Source organism: Polyergus mexicanus, unplaced genomic scaffold (genome assembly GCF_030449975.1).
Source record: "Polyergus mexicanus isolate NDT 795.1 unplaced genomic scaffold, iyPolMexi1.0 SCAF_16, whole genome shotgun sequence".
Taxonomy (NCBI): Eukaryota; Metazoa; Arthropoda; class Insecta; order Hymenoptera; family Formicidae; genus Polyergus; species Polyergus mexicanus.
Genome location: NW_027223336.1, coordinates 1,357,632 through 1,384,059, shown reverse-complemented (window position 1 = coordinate 1,384,059; position 26,428 = coordinate 1,357,632). Strand labels below are relative to the sequence as shown.

The window sequence follows — 26,428 nt, the reverse complement described above, 5'->3', positions numbered from 1 at the left end:
TCCTTTCGACTAGCGCTCGATAGAGCCAATTCTTCAAATACCACCATCACATTTTTAGCTGACCAGCAACAGACTTATATCATACTTGATCTATTTGAAATCTAGCGCGCCATTTAAATGCGATAAAAATTTCATGAAACGCGAAATAAATATGATACTATCGCAGTTACTTTGCAAATTGTTGAGATATTATCTTTCTATTGTGAAGTCGATAACGTGTTTTTATGTATTTAAATATTGTGCCTTGATTATAATGTTAAATTGATTTTTGTACGATTTATAGGATCTTTTTTAACTGCGAAAGGATTGAACGATTTTTATTATAATTAAAAAAGAGCAAATCGAGAATCGTAGAAAAAAAACATATTTAGCTCGTGAGTAGAGAGATTTTGAGAATGTTTTTGTGTAACGCCGTACGCACAGATGTAACTGACTAACGAATACCGATAATGGAATGTGCGTCAGCCGGCATCTCCTAACGTCTACAGATTCAACCCCGAGAGAGCTCAACTTACGTGGTCGAACATGTTATTCGCGCTACGGCATCTGAGCGACCGCGTATATGTGAGACACATACATTCGTATACGTCGCATTGTTGATTGAGAATAGTCACTGATTGTGTAATGGAAAATTGTAGGCCGAACAATGTCGGTCGATGAAGAACGCGAGAAGAAGAGGGAAGGTGATAGAGATATATATTTTCTAAGATGATAAACATCTCTGAAAGAAGCATGAGAATTATGAGATAAGCTTATAGATAGCTATATATTGTGCATTTATAGATTTTTTTTCTAGACAATTGTGGGCGTATGAAACTGTTGTGTTCTAGAATTAGTTTCTAAATCGTATCAGTCGAATATATCTATCGAATGCAACTGAAGCATATTATCGCTTTACTATTGTCGAAAGTTCTTGCGTTTCTCGCAGATCGATTATTTATCACTTGAAATTCATGCAAAACCATCCGTTAACGTACGCGTATCTCGCCTCGTTTCCAAGTTTGGATGTAGGATAGACTTTCCCGACCTGATCGTTCCAGTCAACCTACCTCGGTAGCCTACACTCCTATAGTTACATTGCGAAAGAAGTACGAGTCCCAGTTACCCACATTCTGCGCTAGATATTGGCTGCTAATTAAACAATCGGCGATTCAGCGTTTCTATTTCAAGATTTCCGAGAATTTGCGACGCAAACTGCACGTAAGAAAAATATGCTAAGGGTATATTTCTACGGTAGAATTTTACGGAAATTTTAAGAAGAAAAAATGGGTGTTTGCAAGAAGAAAAAAATTCTTTCAAGTAACCACATTACTCGCGTATCTTTCGAGCGAAAAATACTTGTGTATTTGTCTATTTTTTTCTACTTCTCTATTTTTTATTTAGAAATTCACACACGCGCATCTATATACGCGCGTATATATATATATATTATATATTTATTAGTCTCTTGTCTTTTCGAGATAATATATTACAAGTCGTGCTTGCATGGTACACACCTCGTTGCATGAGCCTTGTAACGCACATTGCGAATGCGTAACGTGGGACGAATTGTGGGTGATAAAAGTGATAAAAATATTCGCTATAGAACTCGGATTTTCTCATTCGGAGCTTTGTCAAGCGGATAGAAAGGAAGCGTAGCCTCAAATCGGCGCGAGATATTTAGATATATCTATGCGCTTTCTCGCTCAATAAGCATCGCACGTGGGAGTTCATCGCGAGTTTCATAATTACAGGTTTACTTCTAAGTTTATTACGAGTATCTCGCGTGCGAGCCAAACTGTGTATGCACCTGAAAAATTTCAACGAACGGGTGGGTAGCTGTCGCAACGCGGAAAATGTCCCACGCGAACTCCGACAGGCAGCTGACATTGCATAGACATATCTATTCTGACCGGCTGCATATCTCAGGCCGTCCATTGTCTGTGTAAGTAGGCCTGCGCGAGAATACAATAAAATTGTCCTCCGCTGCCGATACGCGGACCACGCATATGCAGTGATGAATTTACAGATTTCAACCGAACAAGGAGAGGGGAAATTTCACAATGAATTTTTAATCTTACGCGAATGTAACATTTAACTTCTTTGTATTTGTATAATTTGATTAAATATATCAATAAGAATTATAATATTTCTAGATTCTTTTAAAAAATTCTTTTAGATTTTTCTCGACTCTTTGAATCTTTATATCTCTGAGTTTTTGAAACTCCATCCGTGAAAAGATTTTCGAATGTCTTGACTTTTTAATCGTACTTTGTCAACACTTTACGCAAAACACAGGTTTCTTTAATGACACTTTCGTTGGCTCGCCCGACTTTTCTTCGGATATAATAAAATTTCCTCAAATGATTTTGACAAGCCAATAGCATGCAATTTCTGAAATCATGTATATAAAAAAAATGAAACAATCGCAATCATATTTTCTATTATCACTTATTATATACAGCTCATAAATATACCGAGTAATTTTAACGTAAAAGGTTTTTAATACTGAAAATCCTTGCGAGTACAGATGTTCTGACAGAAGAAATCAGCAACAAGAAAAATCAGATTTGTATAATTCACTTTTAATAATTGAAAGAAGAGAGAAGGCGAGATTTTTTTCGGTTAAGAATACCGTAAGAAATAATTAAATTTAATTTAAAATGATCAGTGTGATTTTTTTTTTTTTTAACATTTATAAACTTCCGCTTCAAACATGAGGAAATATTGTCGATGGGACATTGTTTACACAAATAATTCATTATTGTGAGTTCACTTAACGTAGTGTTCTCTCGACACATTCCTCTTACATATTCCTTACATATTACAGTCGTATACCACGTGACTGTATCTACAAGCCATAGTGGGGTAGGTTAGGCCTGGACTACGTTTAGATTACGCTGGCATCTGTACCGTTGCTCGCTTCGGTCCCACCACTCACCTGTCACCCAACTTGTATTCTCCATAGACGTAACCCACGTGTTCGTGACACGCGCACATACACGCGCATCCGTTAGCGCAAGGGTTAAACGGCTTTCACTCTCCGAGTATTGGTGAGTCAACGACAGCCTGGCAGGGGGAACGCGCTATATTCCTCGATTGTGTATATCGCATATTCTACAGGGCCGTAACAAAATTAGTCCTTCTTATATATTTAATATTTTTCCGAACAGAAAAATATAACACGAATTAAAATAATAAAAACGTTCTCTTAAAATAAAAAAAATTTTGCAAATATTACCGTATATTATATCGTGTCTAAAGAAACCGACATGGCTATGAATCCTGACGTCACTTACCTCTATTTCTTAGAATTCTAGCTTGAATAATAAATTCATATATTTGCAGATCTCCCTGTAAATCCCGAAGAATTGTGCGTGACAAGTTGATTTGCCGGGTTAAGGATGCAATTATTCTAATTGACACTAGCAGAGCTCGAGAGAGAGAAAAAAAATAAGCTTTCGTCATACCGCGCGTTAAGTTATGAACAATGCAGTTTGGTGAATCGTCGTCAAGGCGCAATAAAACCTAGGTCGAGTGTTCGTCGACTGAGATCCTTGATCCTAATGACGGGTCAACCGTGCCAATTGGCCGTACGAATGAGGCGGTTGTGTCCCGAGGATACGACCGTGGTTTAATCTCGACTCGATAAGATCAACTCTGAACACGTTCCTATTATCCTGAGAATAATACGCATTAATAATCGCTTATAATAGATTCACTGAGAACCTTTGACGTTTCATTCAGGCGTAATTATGAAAGATTATTAATAATTGCTACCAATATTGAACTCTATCAATCCGGAAATCTATGAATCTATAATAATCTGCAAATTTATGAATGGAATCTAACAAGTTATAAGATTAATTATATAATATGAAACAGAGTTTAAAATATATCACGTTTTAACGTATATAAATATATTCGAGGAAAAAAAATCCATATATAATCAAATACAAATATATATAATTATAAAATATATCCATATATGCGCCGTTCTCTTTATCTTGTCTAATCTCTGTCTGTATGTACGTAAAAAATAATTAGAAGAATAATTTTTATATCATTTTTTTTAGAAAAAATAAAATTTGAATAAACGAGAAAAAATTGTCTATATATAATCGTGCATAAATTTATATACGATTATACAGAAACAATTTCTTATAGAAATAGGAAGAAAACGTATGGACATATTTTATACATAATTTTATATACGTATATATTTATATTTGATTATATATGAACTTCTTTTTTCAAGAATAGAGAGAGTGACTTTCGGTCTTCGAAAGGATGGAAAGTTCTTTCTCTTCGCGATAGGGAAAAGTGATTTACTCGATGTAAAGATACGTCGGCCAGAGATTTTTCGACCATCTCTTTGAATTGCGATCGGGCCAAAATTTATTTCTTGGACGGGAATGATCGAGCGCGCGCGGGGTGGACGCGCGGCGGTGGAACTTCGGTGATCCCCGGCGGTCTCGGCGCGCAGGCGCCGCGATACCGCGGCACACCACGCCGCGAGGAACTCACTCGCGTACCGTATCGCACGGCACACACAGCACACCAACTAACCCAACGAACGTACGCGGGCCCGAGCGCCGATTTGCAAATATTGCGAGAGCCACGCGGTCGCAACAGCAGCAACAAGCGGAGCGCGCAACCGCCGGCGAGAAACGATCGGACGGAGAAACGGACAGAGTGTTTGAACGAGCGTCGCATCATCCTGGATCGTCTCGATCGCGATATCGAGCTATTGATAAGCGTCGATCTCGGCAGGACTGGCAAACGGAGTGCGTGTACGGGATTCGTTAAGTGAGACTCGACGCGGCCGCTGTCAGTGAGAACGGGACCGTCGTCGCATGCTCCCGCGGCGTGGCATGTTCCCCAACTGTTCATTGTTTACATCCGGGTGGATGCGACAGAGGAAGACGTGCGTCGAGGGATCGTAGCGCGACTCGAAGGGTGCGACACGCGACTTTTTCGCGCCGGGCGATGACTGTGCAAAAGGTCAAGCCACGCGGCACCGCGGCGGAGGAACAACAGCCCTCGGCGTCGGACATCCTATCCCCGTCGAGCGAACCCACGGAGAATGACAAGGAACAATCGGCGCGAAATTGTTACCGCGCGCCCGTTTCGCAGGACAACGAGAATCTCCTGGGATGCGTCTTAGCCGGTGAGTGAGAGATCCTATACGAATGGGAGAGTTCGCCCTCCGGCGAACGTCCCGCGTTTATATAGACTCGCGGGTTGCTCATAGGGCCTAAGAACGTTGACGTTTCTATAACGGAATCCCGCGGTAAACATTTCTAACGTAACATGGATCGCTATTCATATAGGAAGGAATAGAGAAAGAGGCGTTTTCACTTTCCAGCGGACAGGAATGTAGGTCGCGGGGCCCGGGACGAGGCCGAGTTCGTTGCCCTCGGTCGGCGGCCTTCCACTCGGCGCTCCGGCAATTTTTCTCCGTCTCTTTCTTCTCCCACCCCACGTCCTCTCGCCCTCCCTACTCCGTCCTAAACTATACCCACACTATGACACGCTTCTTGTTCACAGTGTCGATACTAGCCTAGATAGCGCGAGAGCCTCTCTAAAAGTCTCCCACCCTCTGTCACGCTCACATACGTCCGGGCGTTTCCTCCTCTCTCAATTCTCTTTCCTTCATCTCTGTCTCTCTCTCGCTCTCTGTGTTTCTCTCCACGATCCCCTCCTCACTTGCATTTATTTCTCTCGCTCTGTCTCCCGCTTCTCCGCTTGGCAAATCGCGTGCTCGCGCGCGATCCGCCGTCTCGCTCTCTCTCCAACGCTAACAGGAAAGTGGGTCGACGGGGCCTTGGCGCGAGGCTAGTTCGTTCACCCTGCCTGCCCCGTAACTGGGGCAAGATGAAATTAACCGAGCAGTCTCTCCCTCGCCCCGCCGTTCGCCAAGTAGAGCCGCGGTGAACTCCGCGACTCGTGTGGCCAATCGCTGTCGGATCGGTTCAACGAACTTCAACTGGGTCTCCCCATATCCCCACCATCCCTAAGGGTAGGTTCTCCCACCCCAGTTTAGCTATCCGACGACGGCTAAAACTCCCCACCTACATCCACCAGCGAAGGTCACCAACACACGCCGATGGTGTCTCGTATAGGAGATCGGCCGAGCCGCTCGCACGTACTCACACGCGGACATGCGTGACGCGTGACTTCGTAGAGAGCGTGTACACGGCGACATCCCGCGATAGTGACATATGTATGTACATACGTACGTGCCTGCATGCGTGCGTGCGTGCGTGCGCTCACCATACCGGCCTATCATCGGCTGGGAATTCTCGTCAGCGTGGGCTTCGTTACGTAATCGCGAGATAGTGAATTACACGTTGGACTATCTACTCGCGAGTCCCTCTCGCCGATCTCTCTTTTCTTTCCCTCTCTCGCCGTCTCACCTCGATCCGACTGTCTTCGGTACTCGGAGAAAGTATCTATCCAGCTAGCTGCACACCGCTGGACCGTGATCACTCTCGCTGCTCGTCATGCCGGAATGCTTTTACCGTTTCTCCGCGTCGCGAGTGGTCATCCTCTCGCTGCTCGCGATGCATCTTCGGTGCACTGACCTGCCATATGCGACGCACATACAGGGCGGTTAGCTGATTACGGCGGTAGTCGATACACGCGCTTCGAACGTGTATCAACTATCGCCTATTTAAAATGCGAGACAGATTTTATACAGGTTCCTTCCCTCACAAAATTTTATGTTGTTATCTCTAAATTTTCTGACGCATTTTTTTTTACACAGAGCCATATTCACATTCTAGTATATTTATGATCGAGCGATTTTAATTTAACGCCCGTCAGAATTACGTCAGAACGTTTATATATTCCAACAAAAAGAAACGAGCAGTGCCTAAAAATTCGTCGAAAGAAAGTCTATGTCGTAACAAAATCGCACGTCCTCTATTGGATATTTTCTAATTGCGCTTGTGCCGACTGCTATCTAACCACAAAAGCAAGACGCGCGGGCAATGGCCTGGCCTCCTCCCGGTCCCCAGTGACCTCGATTGATGCGCGGTGTCCTCTCCCAGTCCACCTTCTCCCTCCCCTCTTCTCCCACCCCCTCTAAGCGGATCGTTGACTCGGTATCGTCCAATCAGAGGCCGGTTCGTCGACTCTCCGGGCTGCTCTCTCGGGGTCGTTCTAATCTTGCAACGTCCCTACGCTACAAGCCAAACTGACGAGAAGCCTGATAAGAGTACGATCCTGCCTCTCCTCCTCTCCCGCACACATGCACGCATTCTCTTTCTTTTTCTTTCTCTCTCCGTATCTCGCTCCCCCTTTTTCCCCTCCCCCCACTTCTTCATTTTGCCTTTCTCTCTCGCTCTCGCTGCTGCCGCCAAGGTGAACAACCTCGAATCGTGTCGGCACTCTTATCGCCCGCGAGCTCCGAGCCCTTATCAAGTGAGCGCACGTTCGCTCGAGTTCGCCGAACCGCTAACAAAAATGACAATTTTTCTTGGTCACCGCGTAACACGAACGCTCATAACCGTTCGTCCTGTATTAATGGGGAGAATGGGAAGATCGTGACACTTCCAGGAATCGACGACCCAGTTTGGCTAGTCGCAGTAAATATCAATGCTTTTGTCGAGAGCTTGTAGATAACATCAATCCATTAGAAGATTACTCGCTTTCTGGCAATTACATAGTACATCTTGGAAGCTCACAATCAATAAAACGAACAATGATTGTTTCAATCGAAATATTATAGATTTTTTTTTTTTTTTTTCGTTAAGGTAAGTCAGTCACAGATAATATTTTTAATGTTCGATGCTTAATTAAAATCAAATTAATAGTAGTTATAAATAATCTCTCTGTTTTTTTTGTCATCATATTTGATACAAAATGCAGTGGGGATGTAAGTGAGGGATGTAAGTGCGGCATGTATGTAAAAATGAACGCAAATTGCATGATAAAGATTGAATTGAGACGAGAAAGAGAGAGAGAGAGAGAGAGAGAGAGAGAGAGAGAGAGAGAGAGAGAGTGAGTGAAAGAGATAAAAGAAAGTTGTCTTATTTCTCGTACGCGTATTTCCCTTTCATTGGTATCTGGACGAACCACCTTCGCCGCTGCCTTAACTTCCTAGCCAAACCACTCTTACTTTCTTCCTGGTGAACCGTGCTTCGTTTGGATCACGTCGAGGAAAGAGAAAAACAATTTTTACGTCACATTTGCCATTATATTCCGCTGAATGATCTTATTCGTTTTTACGTGAACTATTGAATAAAATTCTATCATATCTTTCGTTCTCTAATTTTCAGCATAATTATATATATTTTATTTATTCCGTTTCATTAAATCAACAAAAGAGATGAAACTAGTCGCCGATGTAAAATATTTTATAGAAATTCAAACGAATTGAACGATTACTCACGCGCCCCTCGGAACTTATGTGGCATAGGAAGGGTCGTGGGTGAGGTGGGGGGGAGTGAAGGGAGGGCCGGTAACCTCGAGGCCAACGAACTCTGACCCACCAACCAGCCCCGGTATCGCTCATCCCTCCCTTCCGTGCTAAGTATAGCATTTCTACCAACCTGTCGCCCTATGCTATAGATATTACATCCACCCCAACTTATGCATTCCACGTTATAGCTCGCCCAACCCCTCGAAAACTCGCCGATTCCACGGCATTTTTTGCCACGAACTTAATATAAAGTTCTCCTGCTCGTTACAAATTTTTTTTTTTTTAACAATCGCGATATTAATTTAATTTCATATTAAATCTTTAAAAGAGAGAGAGAGAGAGAGAGAGAGAGAGAGAAAATTGAAGAGAGCGAGATTTATTCCAATCTGTAACAATTTATATCTCTTTCTAGGAATCGAAATAAAAAATATTATATATTATAATTATATACATAAAATTTTTATAAAAAGTGTGTATAATATATAACTCTAATGACGAGGAAAAGATATGCATAGATTATTATAATGTATGATCCTCAAATTTCCCCGCACAGATTCGTCCTCTAGAGTGATGTATATTTCTTTGGCAAGCGATCGTAGATACCTTCGGAGGCAAACGGGAGATTCGCGGGCGCCGAGGTCACGAGGTCGTCGACCGCCGAGGGTGGCACTCACCCTAACTAGGCCAGCGGATCTCTCTTTCTCTCCCTTTCCCTTCCCCCTCTCGATACGCCCTTCTCTCGGTTTCTCCCACCCTATATTATCATGCTCCGTCCCCCCCCCCCCCTAGGACACACAGCCTCTCGAAGACGGGGTCCATGGTTCTATTATTTTCGCGGGGCCACTTGACACGGATATACATAGGCCATCTACGTTTAGCGGGATAATTTGCGCTATCGGGGTCATTCCACCCTGCTTCGCGAGGACGAAGCAGCCGCTCCCGCTTAAGCCCCCGGGATTTAATCTTTCGAGTTTTGCTGAAAGCGAGAATATCCTATGTGACTGTCACGACAATAATGATATTTGAGATGTGCTTTCTCATTTATCTGCCTTGAGTCATTTAAATCTTAATCAATCTCGACCGAGTACAAGAAACAATGATAGTTTTTCTATAGATTATATAATTATTTAATGCATAATTATCTATCAAAAAGCTATCAACTCATTGAATATATTTCTCTTTTAAAGTAAAATATAGTTTTTATTTTTTTTTGCTTCCAGTTTTTTTTAGCTTTCAGTTTTATGATTAACCGTGAAGGGCGACTAGATCGAAGCGGAAACTAACTCTTTTTTTTTTCTAAAATGACATATATTATATTTTATTTTGCTTTACTTGCATACCTTTTTTTCTGATGGTCGATAGGAAAAGAATAGTTACGGTAAGTCTCCCGGCGATAGTTTCGACGTTAATAAAAAAAAGAGAAAATAATAAAAATGTAGGGAAAAAAATGTTCGAAGTCAATCGTAACTCAGTAGCAACTATTCGCCATGGTAAAAAAATATAAAACATTTTATAGCTGCAGAACGTGCGAAGAGTTCGTCGAAGTACGAAAGGTTTTTTTTTTAATCCTTCAAACCTTTGCACATTTACGAGGAAACTGCTATCGGGAGAAAGATTACTTCTTAAACTGTAGAGGAATAAAATAAGAGACTTGGTCTCTCGCGTGGTTTCGATTCCGTTAGGGATCGCGTTGTTTTCTACCCTTTTAGCCCTTTTTTTATTTTTTTAGATTTAACGACGCAATGAACGAATTCTTGTCTTTTTAAGCATATACTAGAAGGTCCTTGTTACCGTTACGAAAGGGTTAAAAAAGAGTTAAAATATGCTAGCAGAAATCCATCGTAAAATTTAGTCCTTTTTTTTTTTTTTTTTTTTTTTTTTTGTAGGAAACCAAAGCATAAAATAATTTCTTTCTTTTATTTTTATGCGTAATAATTTACATTCACAGTATATGTCCTCCATCGTATTTATTTTTTAGACGTTTTCTCGTTTGCTGTTTTTTTTGTTTGTTTTTTTTAGATGCTTTATCGCGTTATCTGACGTCTAAATCTTTATCGAATATTTTTCTTAGGTATTATTAATCCCAAAAATATCATGTGATTGACAGCACATCGTACGTGCATCGATTGATTGATAACAGATCATTAAACCATGCGTCCTAATAGAAAAATAAATCCAATATCTTTTTTCTCTCTAATCTTCTCTTTCTTTCATAAAATATCGGTAAAAAATAATGTCTGTTTTAAAGAGAAAGTAACAAATTGTAAGATTCTATCTCAATTATACTTTTCAAACTAAGTTTATAATTTAAATAATTTTTAATTTAATGATTCTAATTTAAATAACATTTATTGTATTATATCAAAGTGTGCTGTTAAACATGCACGTTTCCCTACATTTTGTAAGTAATTATCATATCTGTGGCTAACAAGATGCATCACACGACGGTTAATCGTGACGCGTAAACACTTAATCACTCGAGAGTATCCGTCGAGAGAACATTCAGCTTGTTAGATAGGGAGAAAAAATATATTGAATCACGATCGAGAGGCAACGTGAACGTCGAAGGCGCGCATACAGAGCGATTATCCTCGTTCGATGTCGATGAACCACTTGACGCGGATTCCGGCTCCGAAGGACGAGCTCGCCGATCCGCGACGAACTTCGCGTACAAATCAGCCGATATATCGGCGCACCCGGTTTTGCATACCCGTTTGTCTCTTACGTGGCGCTAATCGCACCAATTGCAACTATTGTGTAAGTTATAAATATGGTAATAACCGTATGTTGCTTAATGTCAAACCGCCTGCCAATAAAACATCAGATACAATCGATATATAAAAGCTGGACGTACTAGGATATGTGCAGATTGCATCCACAACTGTTATACTTTTTCTTTTCTTAGCAAGTTATAGGTTTTTTGATTACTTTTTTTATCAAATCGAAGATTTATCGGTGATTGTGTTATAGACTAAATGATCGAATCGCAAGTCCATAAATATTTTTCTCCATCGTTCCGAGGAGAAACGCAGTTTCACGAGGAAATAATTCTGCGGTTTGTCGCGTTGCGATTTACAAGATTCGCGCAATTATCCGCGTAGGATGGTTCCGAATGGATGCTACGACAATACATAATCGGAGGTGGCGGAGGTTGGTGCGTCAAATCCGTGTCGCGGTTGACCGGGTTAGGAATCGTGGTGAAATCATTGCCCCAACGACCTGATATCACCCCGACTCCGGGATTCGTGTAGCGGTATGTCCATGAGAGGGTGAGAGGCCGGAAACGGGCGACGAGGACCGATTTCTCAAGCGCGACAGCAAATTTACTCCTTTCGACTCTTGTCAATCATCGCGAATAAATCATTAAAAAAAACACACTAATTACGTAAATCAATTTTTTTGTAAACGTATAACGAACAGAAGCGTTCTGGCCTATAACTTCATAAAAAAAAGCAAAATGAGCAAAAAAAAAAAATTAAATATTCAACGTGTGTGTAACAAACAGTTGTATTTTTTCAATGATTAATATGGCTAATTATTAATTTTTTTTTTGGGGGGGGGAGGGGTGACATTGTGTTTATACGTAATTATTTTTTCGCTGAGATCTGACGGGTCAAAAAATATATAGTTTCGTATAAATATTAACCGATAAAGCATATAAGAATATTGGCGATATCGAATTATGATTCTAGAAATATCGCATAACCATAGAGAAACACGCGGTCGCTTGCTTTCACTTTCTCAGAGTTACCGATTAACATCAAAGTATTGTGAATCACTTTCATCGAGCTTCCGCGATGGGAATGTTTCACATTGCGCAATTTTTTCGATCAATTTCATTCATATGAATGAGAGAAACATAATTCAGCTGTTTACTCAAGGATTTATATTCATATAAATAGATACATGTAAATATAAATTAGTACTCTGTTGAATGTAAAATTAATCTTATTCCGGAATAGATATGAGAGTATAAAAAGAAACTGAAAATATTGGAAGGCCGGGGCAAATTTTGGCGATGAAGAAAAGAGTCATTTTTCAAATAAATTATAGGGAGAGAAGGAGAGAGGACGCATATGTTACGCGCGTCTGCCTGTATGGAGGCATGCGTCAGTGATCTCTCAAGGCCTTCGCACATTAGCCGTTCGGTAGCGTTCGCACCGTCCCACTTTCCTTCGCGCCCGGCCAACGACCCTATAGGTAGGTGTAGTAGGTGCTCCAAGGTGATGCACCGATACGCGCAGACGCGCGCGTTCGCGCTCGCGAATCTATTCCGTTTTTGATACAGATTGTTTCAAGAAAGATACACATCGGAATTCTATTCTCGAAGCAGTCATGATCGAAACCGCTGTCCTCGCGCTATTTTTACGCGTCATCGCTCATATGAATGTTTCTTAATATATCCCGGAAAAAAAGAAAAGAGGAATATTATTCTTCGAGCACAATTTTTATGAATGTAATCTAGTTTTATCAGGATTACGTTAATCGAGATCCATCGAAATTATCAACTTAAACTAACGTTGCAATCCCGATAGTTGCGAACAAAAATCTTTTCACGCAACTCATCTATTGCACGTATATTTTTTTACGCGATGCATCTGTTGCACATTCCTTTAAGCATACAAGTAGATCGAGTACTAAACCAGGTAACTCTAGGAAAACATTCCGTTAAAGTCGTCCATTTGCGAAAGGCTATCATAAATCGATGAGCTACGAGAATAGTCCATTTCTGGAGATCTCTGGAATCATATCTTATATCATTTCAGCAATATAACACATTAAACAGACCTTGATTAAGTCTAGGCTAATGATCTTACGTTAAACTTTATTAAAAAAAAAATTAGACAAGAAAAAAGGGAAAAACAAAATGTGCTGTAATTTTTTCTTTTTTTCTTTTTTTTCTTTTTTGAACATCCTGTACAAGAGCACGCATTACGCACACGCATGCGAAAATCTCATCGCGCATATGATCGTGAAATGTTTCGTACGCAATCCGAGCGGAGGCGCCACCGCCTTTTGCGAATGCGAATCTCTAATGAGAGGTCGGTACGACAGAAAATTCACATCTCGCGGGTCGGTACCGATACGATAAAACGACCGAGATAAAGTTATGGCCTATTAAAAGGGGACCCATCGATCCCGGCCTAATTTTCGAAAATGCTCGTTTATGGTTTCAGCTAGCTGTCAAAGTGGCATACTCGCCTACGCGAATGAGGATGGAGTTAGGTCAGGTAAAAAGGTACCCAAAGGTTTTACGAGACAGATTACAGTTAGATTTTGTTCCTATTATATGACACACTTTGGGATTGTAAAATTAAATATTCTGAATAACATAATTTACTTTATTAGTTTTGTCAATGATATTAATAGCTTTATTGATGAATTTAGTAAGTTTCTATTGATTTTTCATATGAGATACGTCTAAGTGTCTAAGTTTAATTGAATTACACTTCATAAACATGGAAGAAAAAAAAGTTAAAAGACTTTTATGGCCAATGATTATATATATTGTAGATAAGATGCAGAGAAATGAAAAATAAGATCTCCGAAAGGTCGGTGAATGTAATCTAAGTAATTAGAACACCGATTCGCGCGTGATACATTGACGTCAAGCCTAAACTCTTATGCAACATCTATGGACAATGACAACATTTCTGCATATGGTATCTATTTTTAGTTGATCGGTGTCGCGTGTCCTACTTGCGACAATGTATGACCGTACAAGTTTGCGATAATGACACGAGATATAAAGAATCGCCTGCGAAATCGGCATAACTTAAGAACCTTTGAATCGATTAAATCTTTTAATAATACGTACAAGTTTTGTCATACACACACACACGCGCGCGCGCGCGAATAAATATGCTTTAACATTATTATATTAATTATATTAATATACTACTTTATCTTTTTGTTACAGGTAAGTTAATCAATTAGTCAATCTCGTGATACTACATGAAACATCAAGGAGTAAGTAATGAAATATAGTTACAAAATAAAATTAATAATATGTATAGATATAAGAGTATCGAGAAATATTAGTATATATTCATAGATTATCCGAGATATTCGTCCTTCGAAACACCGTTCTCTCGCTGATCTTGATCATTAGTTATAAATTGACAGAGAGATATCACCTATAACGATCGTATCGATTGACATCGCTAGGATGTATCATTGCATTGTTCGTGCGTTTTGTACTAACGGTTTGTTGTTAGTTATGGATGATTTCCGCTTATAGCCTTCTATCCTATTTTTATCATTTACCGCCGTTATTTCTCGTAGATTTATGTCGCTCATAAAGAGATATAAATACGTTCAACATTGATTGTACAACATGATTTGTTAAATCTAAAGATCGTGACAAGAAATAAACAAGATTTATATTATAATTTCATTAGTATCGAGATATTAATCGAAGATTTGCCGCATTCTATATAAACGTGACACAATAATAAATCCGAAATTATCTACGGGGAAAAAAATAAATTTTCGTCAAAATCGATATACAACCCTTCATCCATTTATTTCTTCGTTCCTGAATTTTTTTCCGAAAAGGGATTAAACGCGCCCAGCGGTGAGTTAGATCTCCCCCAAATAGCGTGGGCACATTGACGCTTGCGCAAGAAGTCTCGCGTTTCATCCCGCGTTTCACCCCGCCGCATCATTCATGGTCATATCAACCCTCGAGTACGCATTACCTTTCCATCGCGGGGAAACGCGCATCGCTTAACATACACTGTCATTAACGCGGGTATGTCAACAATCGTGGTACGCGATGACGCGAACAAGGACGCGATCGTCCGCCGACCAATCGTCGACTATACAACCCTGGATCCGATTGTCAACAGCGAGACGGCTACCATCGTGATCACTGAGACGCAGCAGAAAATCGACAGACGTCACCAACGTGTCAAAGGTTCGATAAACGTATTGCAATAATATCACGCTTATCGTTTTGATAACTGAAATCTTTTAAACGGGTGTGAGAAGTAATCAGACGCTTGTCCAGTGAGCGAAAACATCTAGTAATCAGATGTTCGATCTTGCCGATTCTGTCAGCGAATCTCAATAAATGATGTTTCTATCAATTAATAATTATTGTGAAAATTTTTATTCTTACATTATCGTTTCTTATTATTTGCTTATGTCGACGAGGTCATTTCTTTGAAAGATATATTGTTCATCATCGTCGTTCCGCGCAGGATCGGCTGTGGGTTGATGAAGGATTGGACTAGTCTAAACATTTCATGTCACTATGAGACTTTTAATAATGTTTAATAATTATTGTTCTATTTATCTACAAAATAATGAAGCTCAACAACTGCTGCTTTCAATACGCACTTTTATCATAAATGATATTATTGATTAATGTCGATATTTATTGTATAAATTTAATATTTTAAATGTTATCAAAGAAAGGGATATTTGTTCGTAAATTCTTTATTATTATTGACTTAATTGCGATATAATTATGGGAGTATTCAGAATTGAGCTCTTACAGCACATTATGAAATTCAGATTCTGCTCGAAGCACCTATATCGCATTAGTTCTCGTACATCCTCGTATCATTTTTCATATGCAATCAGATATATTTGGAATATGCAATTTGCGCGCCTTTCTCCGGGAAAAGCTTTGACACTGAGTCGTATCGATTTTACCTCGAGCGGGGCTCACGTGCTCGTTGACATTGACATTGTCGAGCTGCACGGACGCGGGTCTGCCATCTGTCGTCCGCGAACTTACATGTACCTAACGATCAACTTGCACTGTGTACCGAGCGATGGCAGTTGCAGCATCACTTAAGGCATCTTTAGAGAAGCGGGAAAAGTACGCTTTTTATCGTCAAAGTATGTTTTTTAGATACACTTGATAAAGAACGATGTCACATTCTAACTGCAATAATTGATATTATAATTCGATGCATAATTTCTGCTTCCGCTAAGTTTATTCAATGATCCTAGACAAACCGGTGATATATAAAATGATCTTAGAATTCGAGAATGTAAGAACGAACTTATATAGTTTCCGATACTTGATTTTGCCTGTTCATCAATTTAGAAATCTAATAATGGAGAGAATGTCGATTAAATCTTGTCTTTCCTTTCTTCTTTTATCGCGAAATCAGCAATCGCTATTATAATAGTCTTGTTCCGATAAACATATTATTATCAAGTTATCTATTCTAGTGACAAATACTCCTGTATAGCAAGATCTAATTCCGCTCACCACGTCCTTCGGCACGCGCCGAGAGAAAAAAAGAAACGCGTTGAATAATAATAGATACGAGAATGTACCAGCGTCAGTCGTTTTCGAATTTCGCAATTGCTCGCAAAACGACTCAGGGCCGTTGTTCTACAATTGTATGTTGACTTGTTGAGAATGTATCTATGTCCTTCTTCGAAGAATAATATTCTCTTTCGTTCTATATATATACATTGTTGGCGACAATTTACTTAGTGGCCTGAAAAACATTGCTGAGAGAAATATATCGCACAGAGATCGTTTCAATAATTTTCCTAGCGTCAGTCAAGTCGTCACTGCGACTGTTACTCCTCTTTTTTTTTTTTTTTTTTTTTTATCGAACGCCCCAGATATAAAAACCCGAAGATCCTCTAGGGACGACGGGAGCCGCGAGGTGAGAGTGCTCTCACCTTTCTCTCCGACGTTGTCTCTCTGCTCGGCCGCGCTACTCACCCGCTCGCTCCTCTTTCTCTCTCCCCTTGACAGCTTTTACTCTCGATCGCTCGCTACCAGCCTCTGCCACTCGGAGAAAGCTGCAGCTCTGACCTCGCGCTCGCGGCGACATTTCTTCTTTCTCGTCGATCTCTCCCTCCTCCTTCTCCTCGCCGAAGAGACCCTCTCTCGCACTTGCTCTCATCTCGTCGACCCACCTTTGAAGTTGCGTCACGTCTCGCCGTCTCGTGCGCCCCGACTGGGCTTTATCCGCGTGTGCGACACCTTTTTTCATCGGCTTACATAAACGTATCGCCAATTCTTACCTAAACGCGTTTCTCGTAAAACTCGAATGGATATTTGCCGCGTTCGCAATTTAATGGAAACGATTAGCCGACTATGAAGCACATGCGCGTCACTTATAGTTAGGATCATTTCATTACGAATTGTATCATTGCGAGATCGTTCTCCGAATCTTTGATCGAGTTACTAAATCTAGCAAATCTTCACTCGATAACAATTGATATAGATTGTCGTATTATTCTTTAGACTAATAACTCTTGTGTAAAAGAATATAAACGATATCTTTAAACGGTTAAATCTTAAAATGTACCTAACATTGAAATAACGGTTAAACAATTAGACTCGAGCCAAGCTAATAATGAACATCCTTAGAAACAAGAGCGAAATTTCATCACGACGTCTCGCAAATGAGGCGACCGTTTTTACAGTCAGGCATGTCCACTGCGATATTGAGCAACGTGAAACGGGCCTCGGCCGTCCTGGATGTCGGCCGGTAACCCCAACTGAATCAAGGCCGCTGGTACACCAACGCCGCGTCGGCTCTTACTTTCACGCGTTAGACGCGGCGCTTGTTCTACTATAGTGTCGATGACAACGTAACGTCGCGTAGATCAACCCAAATAATCAATCGTCAATTCGAATCGATACGATAGCTCTGACTATGAACTGTGTATTATTTTACTCATATTTATATCTCATATATATATCGTCAAATATGATATTATTTAGAGTATAGGAAATTCTAAAAAGAATTCGATTTACTTTATCAAATTATGAAAAAATAATAAAAATATTATCTGATTATATCTCATATCTATAAGATAAGAGATTCTGCTGAAGAAATTTTAAAGAGGACGTTAAGTTACCTTAATATATTAAAAACCACCTCTTACATCAGATCTCTCTTTGTCTATATCAGTCTGTCGGCTATTACGCATCTAACATAAATAACTTAGCTTCCACTTACGTCAGTGGAGACTTTGGAGAGCTCATCTTCTCTGGCATTCTGTTAACTCCGCGGCAAACAGTGATGTGTACTCGTCGTGTCAGCAACGGGCGCAACCAGGCCATGCCTACGACCCGATGGCCTTGCTTTACGCGCTGGACCGCGTCATCTTGCGAAACCGGCCTGCACGATTATTTTCGATCGCGTCTCTTTTCGTTCGCGTTTCGCCTGCTCCGTGACATCTACTTTTATAAAAGGGCGAAGGTAACGCGCAATAGTCTATCGTTAAAAAAAAAATTAGACGACGATTATAGGGCAATCAAAAATACATTCGTGTCGAGACTACCATATATCTTTTCTCGAGTTATCCACATTCGCGATCGTTTCGCGAATGGGAGTTACGTTTGGCGTAAAATGAAGGAACAACGTGTAATTATCTCCATTATTATGTTAATTCGATTCTATTCTTTCCGAATAGAAAGTTTCCAGCGTTCGTACGTTGAGTACGCTGGTAATACTTGTACCGGGGTATTCGCGATACTCTTGCCATCGAGTTAGAAAGTTTTCGGAGATAGCGAAAATCGAAAGTAATTTACGTGCGCCGGTGACCCGTCGTACAGAGAGGCTCGCGTCGAAAAGACGCGCGCGCGCGAGCGCGTACTTTTCCTCAGGATTCGATTACGATTAACGAGCGCAAAAATACGTGTCCGATCGTCCGACGGGGGCTTGCGCAATGCGCGCGAGAGTGCGGCGTCAGCGTCCCCAATAAATTTTCAGTTCAGCAATGCCGAGCTGGTCGTTGCTCCCCGACCCATTTGCGCGCCAACTCGGCGACCAGTTCTCCCCCTATTTCGCGTTCTCCTTTCTTTCCTGGTCGTCAACCTGACTCCGCACGGCAGCGACAGATATTGCGTACCTATTTTGAAAAATAGGTGAATAGAAGAGAAATCGAATGAGATTTAGTCTGTGCGAATATCTAATCTTTGTATAGATGATCTTTTCTACGTCAACATGTTTGAAGATAAAAATGACAGATACTAATAATCGTCCATTGTGCGAGTCTCGCATGGCGAAGGAGTCAACTTTGTATAAATTAAAGCGTTTAGAAGTGAGGTAAGTAAGACGATGTGTACGCGATAAGAGAATAATAACTTCCACATTATACGGCGTAGAGCAATAAAATACCGTCGTACTTCTCAGACATTACACAGATTCATCCAACGCTTACCTTACGTGCGAGATTATATCGATTACGTCTAATGACGACAGAAGTCATTAACGCGATTCTCGCTTCGTTCGTTCTTCCTTCTTTCTGTTCGGGTTCGTTCCCCTCTTCGGTCATACTTTAAGTGTACCGCGATAAATGCACACTCTGCTTCAACGACCGATCTCTTCGCGAGGAAAATCCATTATTATTTCATCGTGCTAATGACATCGTGAACCGCAATTCTGCTTCCGTAATCTCCCCTAAGGATTTCACCGTTAAATCGATACGCGTGACAAAAAGTAATATCGCGAGGAATAGGTAGGTCCAGAATGTAAACCAGACTCGCGCGCTGATTATGCACGCTAGTTTTGCGAGAATCTACCTTTGCATTCTCCCATTTTCAATTTACATTTATCTGCTCGCGTACCGTATGGGAAAAACAATATAAAATTTTCTTTATACATAATAATTTTTACTCGTATCATTATTTTATAACGATAAATTAATTTCTTATTTGATCGTGTGATAAGTTCGATGTTATTTTTTATTCGCCATAGAATTCGAAAGATATACGACACGAACAATTTGCGATTTTCGGCGAACACGGATTAATCAATCAATTATCGCATCGATTATATCATATCTTGTCGGAGAGTTAAATAAAGGAAAGATGAAAGAAACTTTATAGGACACGTATGTATCGATAAAGCATATTCATCCAACGATTACGCATTGCGCGACATTCGCATTTGAGTACCAAGTACATTGACACGCAATATTCACGGAGGGGAGGGACGAGAGGATCCATAGGTCACTCACCGCCGCGTACATCGCGCGCACGTCTGACGTCTCTCGTTCTCTTCTTCACATGCGTTAAACTCACATAGCCGACACGTGAACACCCACCTCCGCCATCACGCGTATCCTTGACGCGTGCACCTACCTCCTCGTTCCAGGATTCCGCGTATAACGGAATTATGGATTCATTTAGTAGAGGCACACGTGCCAGAGTCTATTCGTAAACCTTCGAGAACGCGTATCGATTGATGATAGCAGATGCTTTCCGGACAATTTATTTTGACGACGTGTCGAATAACGTATCAATCGAGAAACTGATTTACACCTATACATTATATATCTCGCTGTTTGTATTGTTATTCACGACATTTAGTAAGAAATTCTACAATATTTGTTATATTCTATTAATTTTTTTTTACGGTTTACACCAGATCGAGATCTAAAATTTGTAAGTCTAATCCCATCAGGATTCTGTGATTGATTTCCTAGCCTCCATTAGATCGATGGACTTGTGTATAAGCGGCGAATAATTCTAATCAAAGACGCACTTCCACCACCAGCTGGACGTACTAAGGATCGAAGTTGAACGTCCGTCTTTTAATCAGAGCACGATGACGCGGTTGAAAACGCCCGAAAGCAACATTTGTAAACAACGACCAAACACTTTCGGGCCTGCGGCGTGATTCATTCCCATCGACTCATCTTTAAATTTGTGACATTAGATTTATATTAGACCACGTGACGCGAATATAATCCATACGATCAAAATTTGATCAAATCACTAATAAATATTGATCGACTTTTTTTCCTTATTTTTAGCTATGCTACATTGTATAATATAAAGCAATTTTTTTCGTTTTTTATATATCAAGATATGATGGACATTTCGTCCGTCGATAATAATAAATACGTATCTCCGGATCTTCAAAAACGCAAACTCACGATTGATTATCGATATTTAACGTCGGGATGCTATTCACGCGCTTTCTGCGAGAGAAAGAAAGATAAACGGGAGCGCGTCTCGTTTCAACAATAGCGGGTATGCGAGACGGAGGGCACTTTCGCAGAGCCGGATCGTGGCCATTGGCATTTCGTCACTGGCCAACCAGGTTGAATAACCGGCGTTACGTCATCGCAGTACGCGTTTGCAGATGACCAGGAGGAAAGGGGGGCAAGAGTGCCAACGAGAAGCAGCGACGAAGTAAGAAGATGGCAAGGGACGAATGTAGAGAGATTGGTGGGGACTATGGAGGTCGATCACCTACGTACGGGAGTCAGTGACACCTCGTGATGAGAGAGGACGCTCTTTTCTTTCTCTCTTTCTCTCTTTCTCCGTCTCTCGCTCCCTCGCGCCAAGCTTCGAGCGGACTCGCCAAATTCTCGACAATTCTCCTCCACGTGGAGGCCAGCGCGCGCGAACAGCCAGGGAAACGATTTCGCCGAGTCACGTGACTAAATTCGACGTGTGAATATCCCGGCACCTCAGACATCAGACTCAGAAGGGATTTGGAGTTTTGACGTTTCCGTAGCGTAAATATGGGTGAGATAACTCGGAAAGATAACCGATCAAAACGTTGCCCGAGCAAAACTTTCAAAACATTACGTCATATTTAAGCGATGAAATTGTTCAAGTCTATTTGTAGAGAAATATGCTAATCGAGACAACTGTAATAGTTCCGGGATCGATTACAAATTTCCACCATATTTGGCGGTTCGGCCTTGTTGGGTCAATGGCTCGGCACCGGGCTACTGACTCCTTCGAGACGTATTACGACATCAGCAGAATCTACCTTTCGGTGTAGTGTATCAAGCAAGAGGTCAAGAGCCTTGACGGTTGTTGTTGTTCTCATTTGAATCGTACTGAATTACGATGTCGAAATGCCGAGGCAATTATGCTTAGCGGACAGTCCCCGTAGCCGATAACATTTCGTTCGCTTAATTGGACGCGCAGTTCTTGCCAGTATAGATTTGCTTCAAACGATTACAATCGAAAATATGTGACATTTTGATCCCTCTTGCATAAACGACGCTAATCCGTACAGATTCTATTATCTACCGATTGATTTCACCGCAGACTCGTTTTCCTATGAGTTGTAGATCTCGTTAGCAGGTGCCCTTTTGCCGCTTTTGTCGATCGAATCACGTGGGCGATACGTTAGTGAGATCGAATGTTAATCGCTCTGCAGCTGAATCGAAGGAAACGGGTCAATACGAATCTGGATCACGAGTCAACGTGAACGAAAGAGGCAACTTATGGGCGAGATCCAACATCGAACTAATTGTTAGTGAACGCGAATGCCTCCAAGTCGTGACGAAATGTTAACAAAGCCCGATACCACGTTCCAGAATTATCAATTCTCAGTGCCGAGAAGGAAAACAATTTGTTCGCATAAAAATTATCGAGTTTTTTTTTTTACTGATTGTAAAATTTTGTATTATATACATAAAATGTTGCGATTTTTTATAAGAAAAATTAGCTGGACATTTATTAATATATTTATTTACGCAGAATTTTGTATCCCCACGATTGCGAATTTTAATGGAAATCTATTTCAGCTGGAGAATATCATGAAAAATTTCTTGAAAAAGATTCTGCTTCGAAATAGAAATAAATCACTGTAACGATCACGATAGAAATTAGAAAATGAGGCGTTTATATTCGCGCGCATAGTCATCCGTTAGTGATCTAAAAATAGGTCGGTAAGCTGCGGCTAGCTTCCTCGTTCATTGTCGCGAATTCGGTTCGCCTAACTGTAGATCCGCCGATGCACTAGCCGTGCACATGCCACAACCGCGTAGAGAGAGGTCGATGCATCGTTAGGAGCAACCGCAACGACGCTATGTACACGCGCGAGTGCGCGAGCTTGCTGCATCCAGCGGTACGTTTTTGTGATATTTTAAATTTTTTAAATTCCCGAACTATCCCATGAATGAAAAAAAAAGTAACCATAATTAAATTTAAATACGATTAAAATTATTTAATAGCGGTATTAAATAAAGAATTTTCGGACATAACAAATATTTCAATTTTTATTTTAGTCAAACAACTCCGTGTAAAATTAAAATATTATTTAAATATGCGTTGAAAAAATATTAATTTGAAATTCTTAGAAAATGTGCTCCTCTTTGAATTTCTGCATTTTATCATATAATAATTATAGCCATAACATGAAAGAAGGAAGATTCGTGTACCGCAAAATTGAATAAAATTCAAGCTTTGTGCGCTAAAATTAACCGTGACATACGCAGAGAGAAAAAAAAATACGGCACTAGTTTAAAGTGGGTCCCTCGGGGCCCGTTGGCGCGAAATCGGTGTAAAACAACGCGGTTACGTAACAGCCAAAGTAGGCAAGCGCAAATTTGGTTATTCGGTCAGCGGCGCGCGTCGCGGGCCAATGAGCGCACGGAGAGGACCAGTTTTGCAAGCTGCCACGTGCTCTCGTATCGACATGGATAACATGAAATATTTTTAAACTATATCACGATTAAATGTAATCAATTGTGTCATTATATATATTGTAATAAAAAAACAATATTTTACTATAATACTCATATTAATAATGATATCTTGATGTTTAAAGGGAAAAGTGAACGAAACATTCTATAGTTTTTTTTTACATTAATTTTCTCGCGTGAAAGTTTGTATAAAGATTATATAAAGTATTCGATCTCACTTAGAAACTTTTATTAATTCTATTGATTGATTGCAAAACTGTGCAACTTGTTCCATTGCATAATCATTACAAAGTTGTAAACGTTAATCTGTTAATTTTTTACAATCACTTGTCTCATAAAGTACGTTGTTGAATCGATGTGTCGCTATCGCTTCTTTAGATCATAGTCGCGATACCTCGAGTACATTGACACCGACCGTTTCTAACATTCCGCCCAGTACTCTTCATTCCTCGCGCGGACGCCGCGCCGTGTTTCGCACGATGCACCGACACGGTGCATCGAGTTCAGCGAACCCGACCTGACCCTCGCTATATCGATGCTAATGCGGGACCACGCCAACGCAGCAACCTAACCATGGGGACCGACTAATAGTCCGTCCCATCGGTTGCTCGTTACCGCAAGCGGTCCTTCTAACAGCCCGGAAGGGACGCATTCGCGAGCGGAAAATCGCGCGCGAGTACGGCTGTCCTCCGAGTGGAACGGGAATTAAACCGCCTGTATAAATTCTAAATACAAAATTCATAGCTGAAGTTAACGCGTCGCGTATAGTATACATTCGCATCTTTATATATAAAAAAAAAAAAGTAGATTCTCATTACTCCGTTGGATCCCTGTACATCTTACGAGTAAAGCGGAGTAACCAACTGAATTAACTTTCAAGCTTTTACAATCGGCGATTCAGGAAAACGAGGAAGTGATAAGATCTTTCCATTTCTATCGCGGGAGTACCATCCCGTTGCTCATTAGTCTACGAAAAATACGTATCGCGTTGTAAATCGTACTCGTCATGCGACCAGCGATTGGCTTTCCCAGATATACTCTCTCACGAGACTTTCTCCGGCACGCGCTATCGTGCATTGTTTCGTGACACTCTCGCCGTGACAGCGAACATTCGCCTTATAAGTGGCGTGTAATTATACAAAAGCTCTATATCTTCGAGATGTATAAGTAAATACGTCGATGAAGCAAGGGTCGACACGCATTGACCGTTCCAATTTCCCTCCCCGATTATCAGAGCGATTGCTAGATAAGACGGTAGCGATGCAACCTATTTTGGAAGATAAAACGAGGAAGGGAAAAGAAAAATTTAGACCAAGTCTCGCGAGACAATTACATAAGCCGATTCTCGCGCATCCTTTCGCCTGGTGCGTAACTTTGTCTTTGTTTTCTACCATGTGGTCCAGCCATCGCCAGCCTCCTTCCCCTCTCGCTTTATCTTCCGCGGATGTGGAGCAATATGGTTGGAGGTGAGTGACCGACGTCCAGTTGCGTTCACTAACCTCCCTCTTCCTACTCCTCGCCACCCGCGAACCACTATGGTCTTCTCCCATTTTCGCGTTCGCGTTCGCGCTCGCGTCGCGCAGCACTCCGAGCATGCGAATAAGAGCGAGCACTCGATGCCCCGAGTGGACTCGATCGCACCGTCGGTACTTATGAATTTAGAGCACTCGGCAGATCTGGAGCACAGTCCAGGTTTAGCTATGCGCGCCGTCTTTGTTCGCTCCCCATACTCGCGGCAAATTTTCATTTTTACTATACAGTAGTGATTCGGTTATTATCAACAACAAATAATCTTTTTAACAATTCACACTTTAATCTTTCCTTGTATTTAACGTACTTAATTAAACATTTTCTAATCGAGATTTAGCAATTTTGCGAAATAATTATAATTTCGTTGCTATTAAACTGTTCGATTACCAGAATCATCGTTGCAGCCTAGATTACGTTGATATATAAGGGAGGGGAGGTGGGGGGGGGGGCGAACAATTATGCTCACTGAAGAATATCAATGAATAAACCGTTCCGTGTTTCCGTTCCATCTCATGCCACCGAGATATACTAGGAGTGATTCGGAAAGAGGCTACGAGATTCCATTCGATTAAACTTCCGTACGCTACGCTTTTATTCGCCGAAATTCAGTCTTTTATGGATATATTTTGTTTATATAATTAAATATGTGATATATATTGTTGAAAAAATATTTCGAAATAAACGCTACGTCGTGAGAACGAAAGCAGAACAATTGCAATTTCGAGACGATAAAGTCTAGCGGCGATGTTTTAAAATTTGAATGTGTGCGGTAAATATGACGATTATACTACCCCTAGTAGTCTACTGCCCCGGGGTGAACGCACGCGGCTTCGACGAACATGTGCACGCGTACGGATTACCGAAGCCCACCGCCCTGACGGCGCTTTGCGCGTGTGCACATGATGGTCGAGGGTCGTGCCGATGACCGATCAAAGAAGAGTTCGCGTTGTGAATACGTGATACGTAACCGTTCAAGACACACGGCCACTGACCGATGCTGAAGCGACTCAGCTCGAGCGCATTGTCCTCAGCACTTGTCGAACTTGTCGCATTCGATTATCAATAATTTAATGAGAAACTTTAATCGTAAAGAATATTATCGCA

The 26,428-nt window shown here is 41.0% G+C and overlaps 1 protein-coding gene and 1 long non-coding RNA gene across 3 annotated transcripts in view; one reads left to right on the top strand and one right to left on the bottom strand.

Moving 5' to 3' along the window:
* The window catches only part of LOC138940398 (uncharacterized), a 160,075-nt gene that overhangs the window by 46,695 nt on the left and 86,952 nt on the right, over positions 1-26,428 (bottom strand). The window lies entirely within an intron of this gene.
* The window catches only part of E75 (ecdysone-induced protein 75), a 51,415-nt gene continuing 29,940 nt past the window's right edge, over positions 4,954-26,428 (top strand). Inside the window, exon 1 of one of the 2 annotated variants that reach the window (XM_070309275.1) lies at positions 4,954-5,149. In XM_070309275.1, the coding sequence (XP_070165376.1) occupies positions 4,969-5,149 (181 nt within the window). In that variant the 5' untranslated portion in view covers positions 4,954-4,968. Of the gene's footprint in view, positions 5,150-15,089; positions 15,327-26,428 lie in introns of those variants that run through there. The other variant, XM_070309276.1, reaches the window with a different exon arrangement.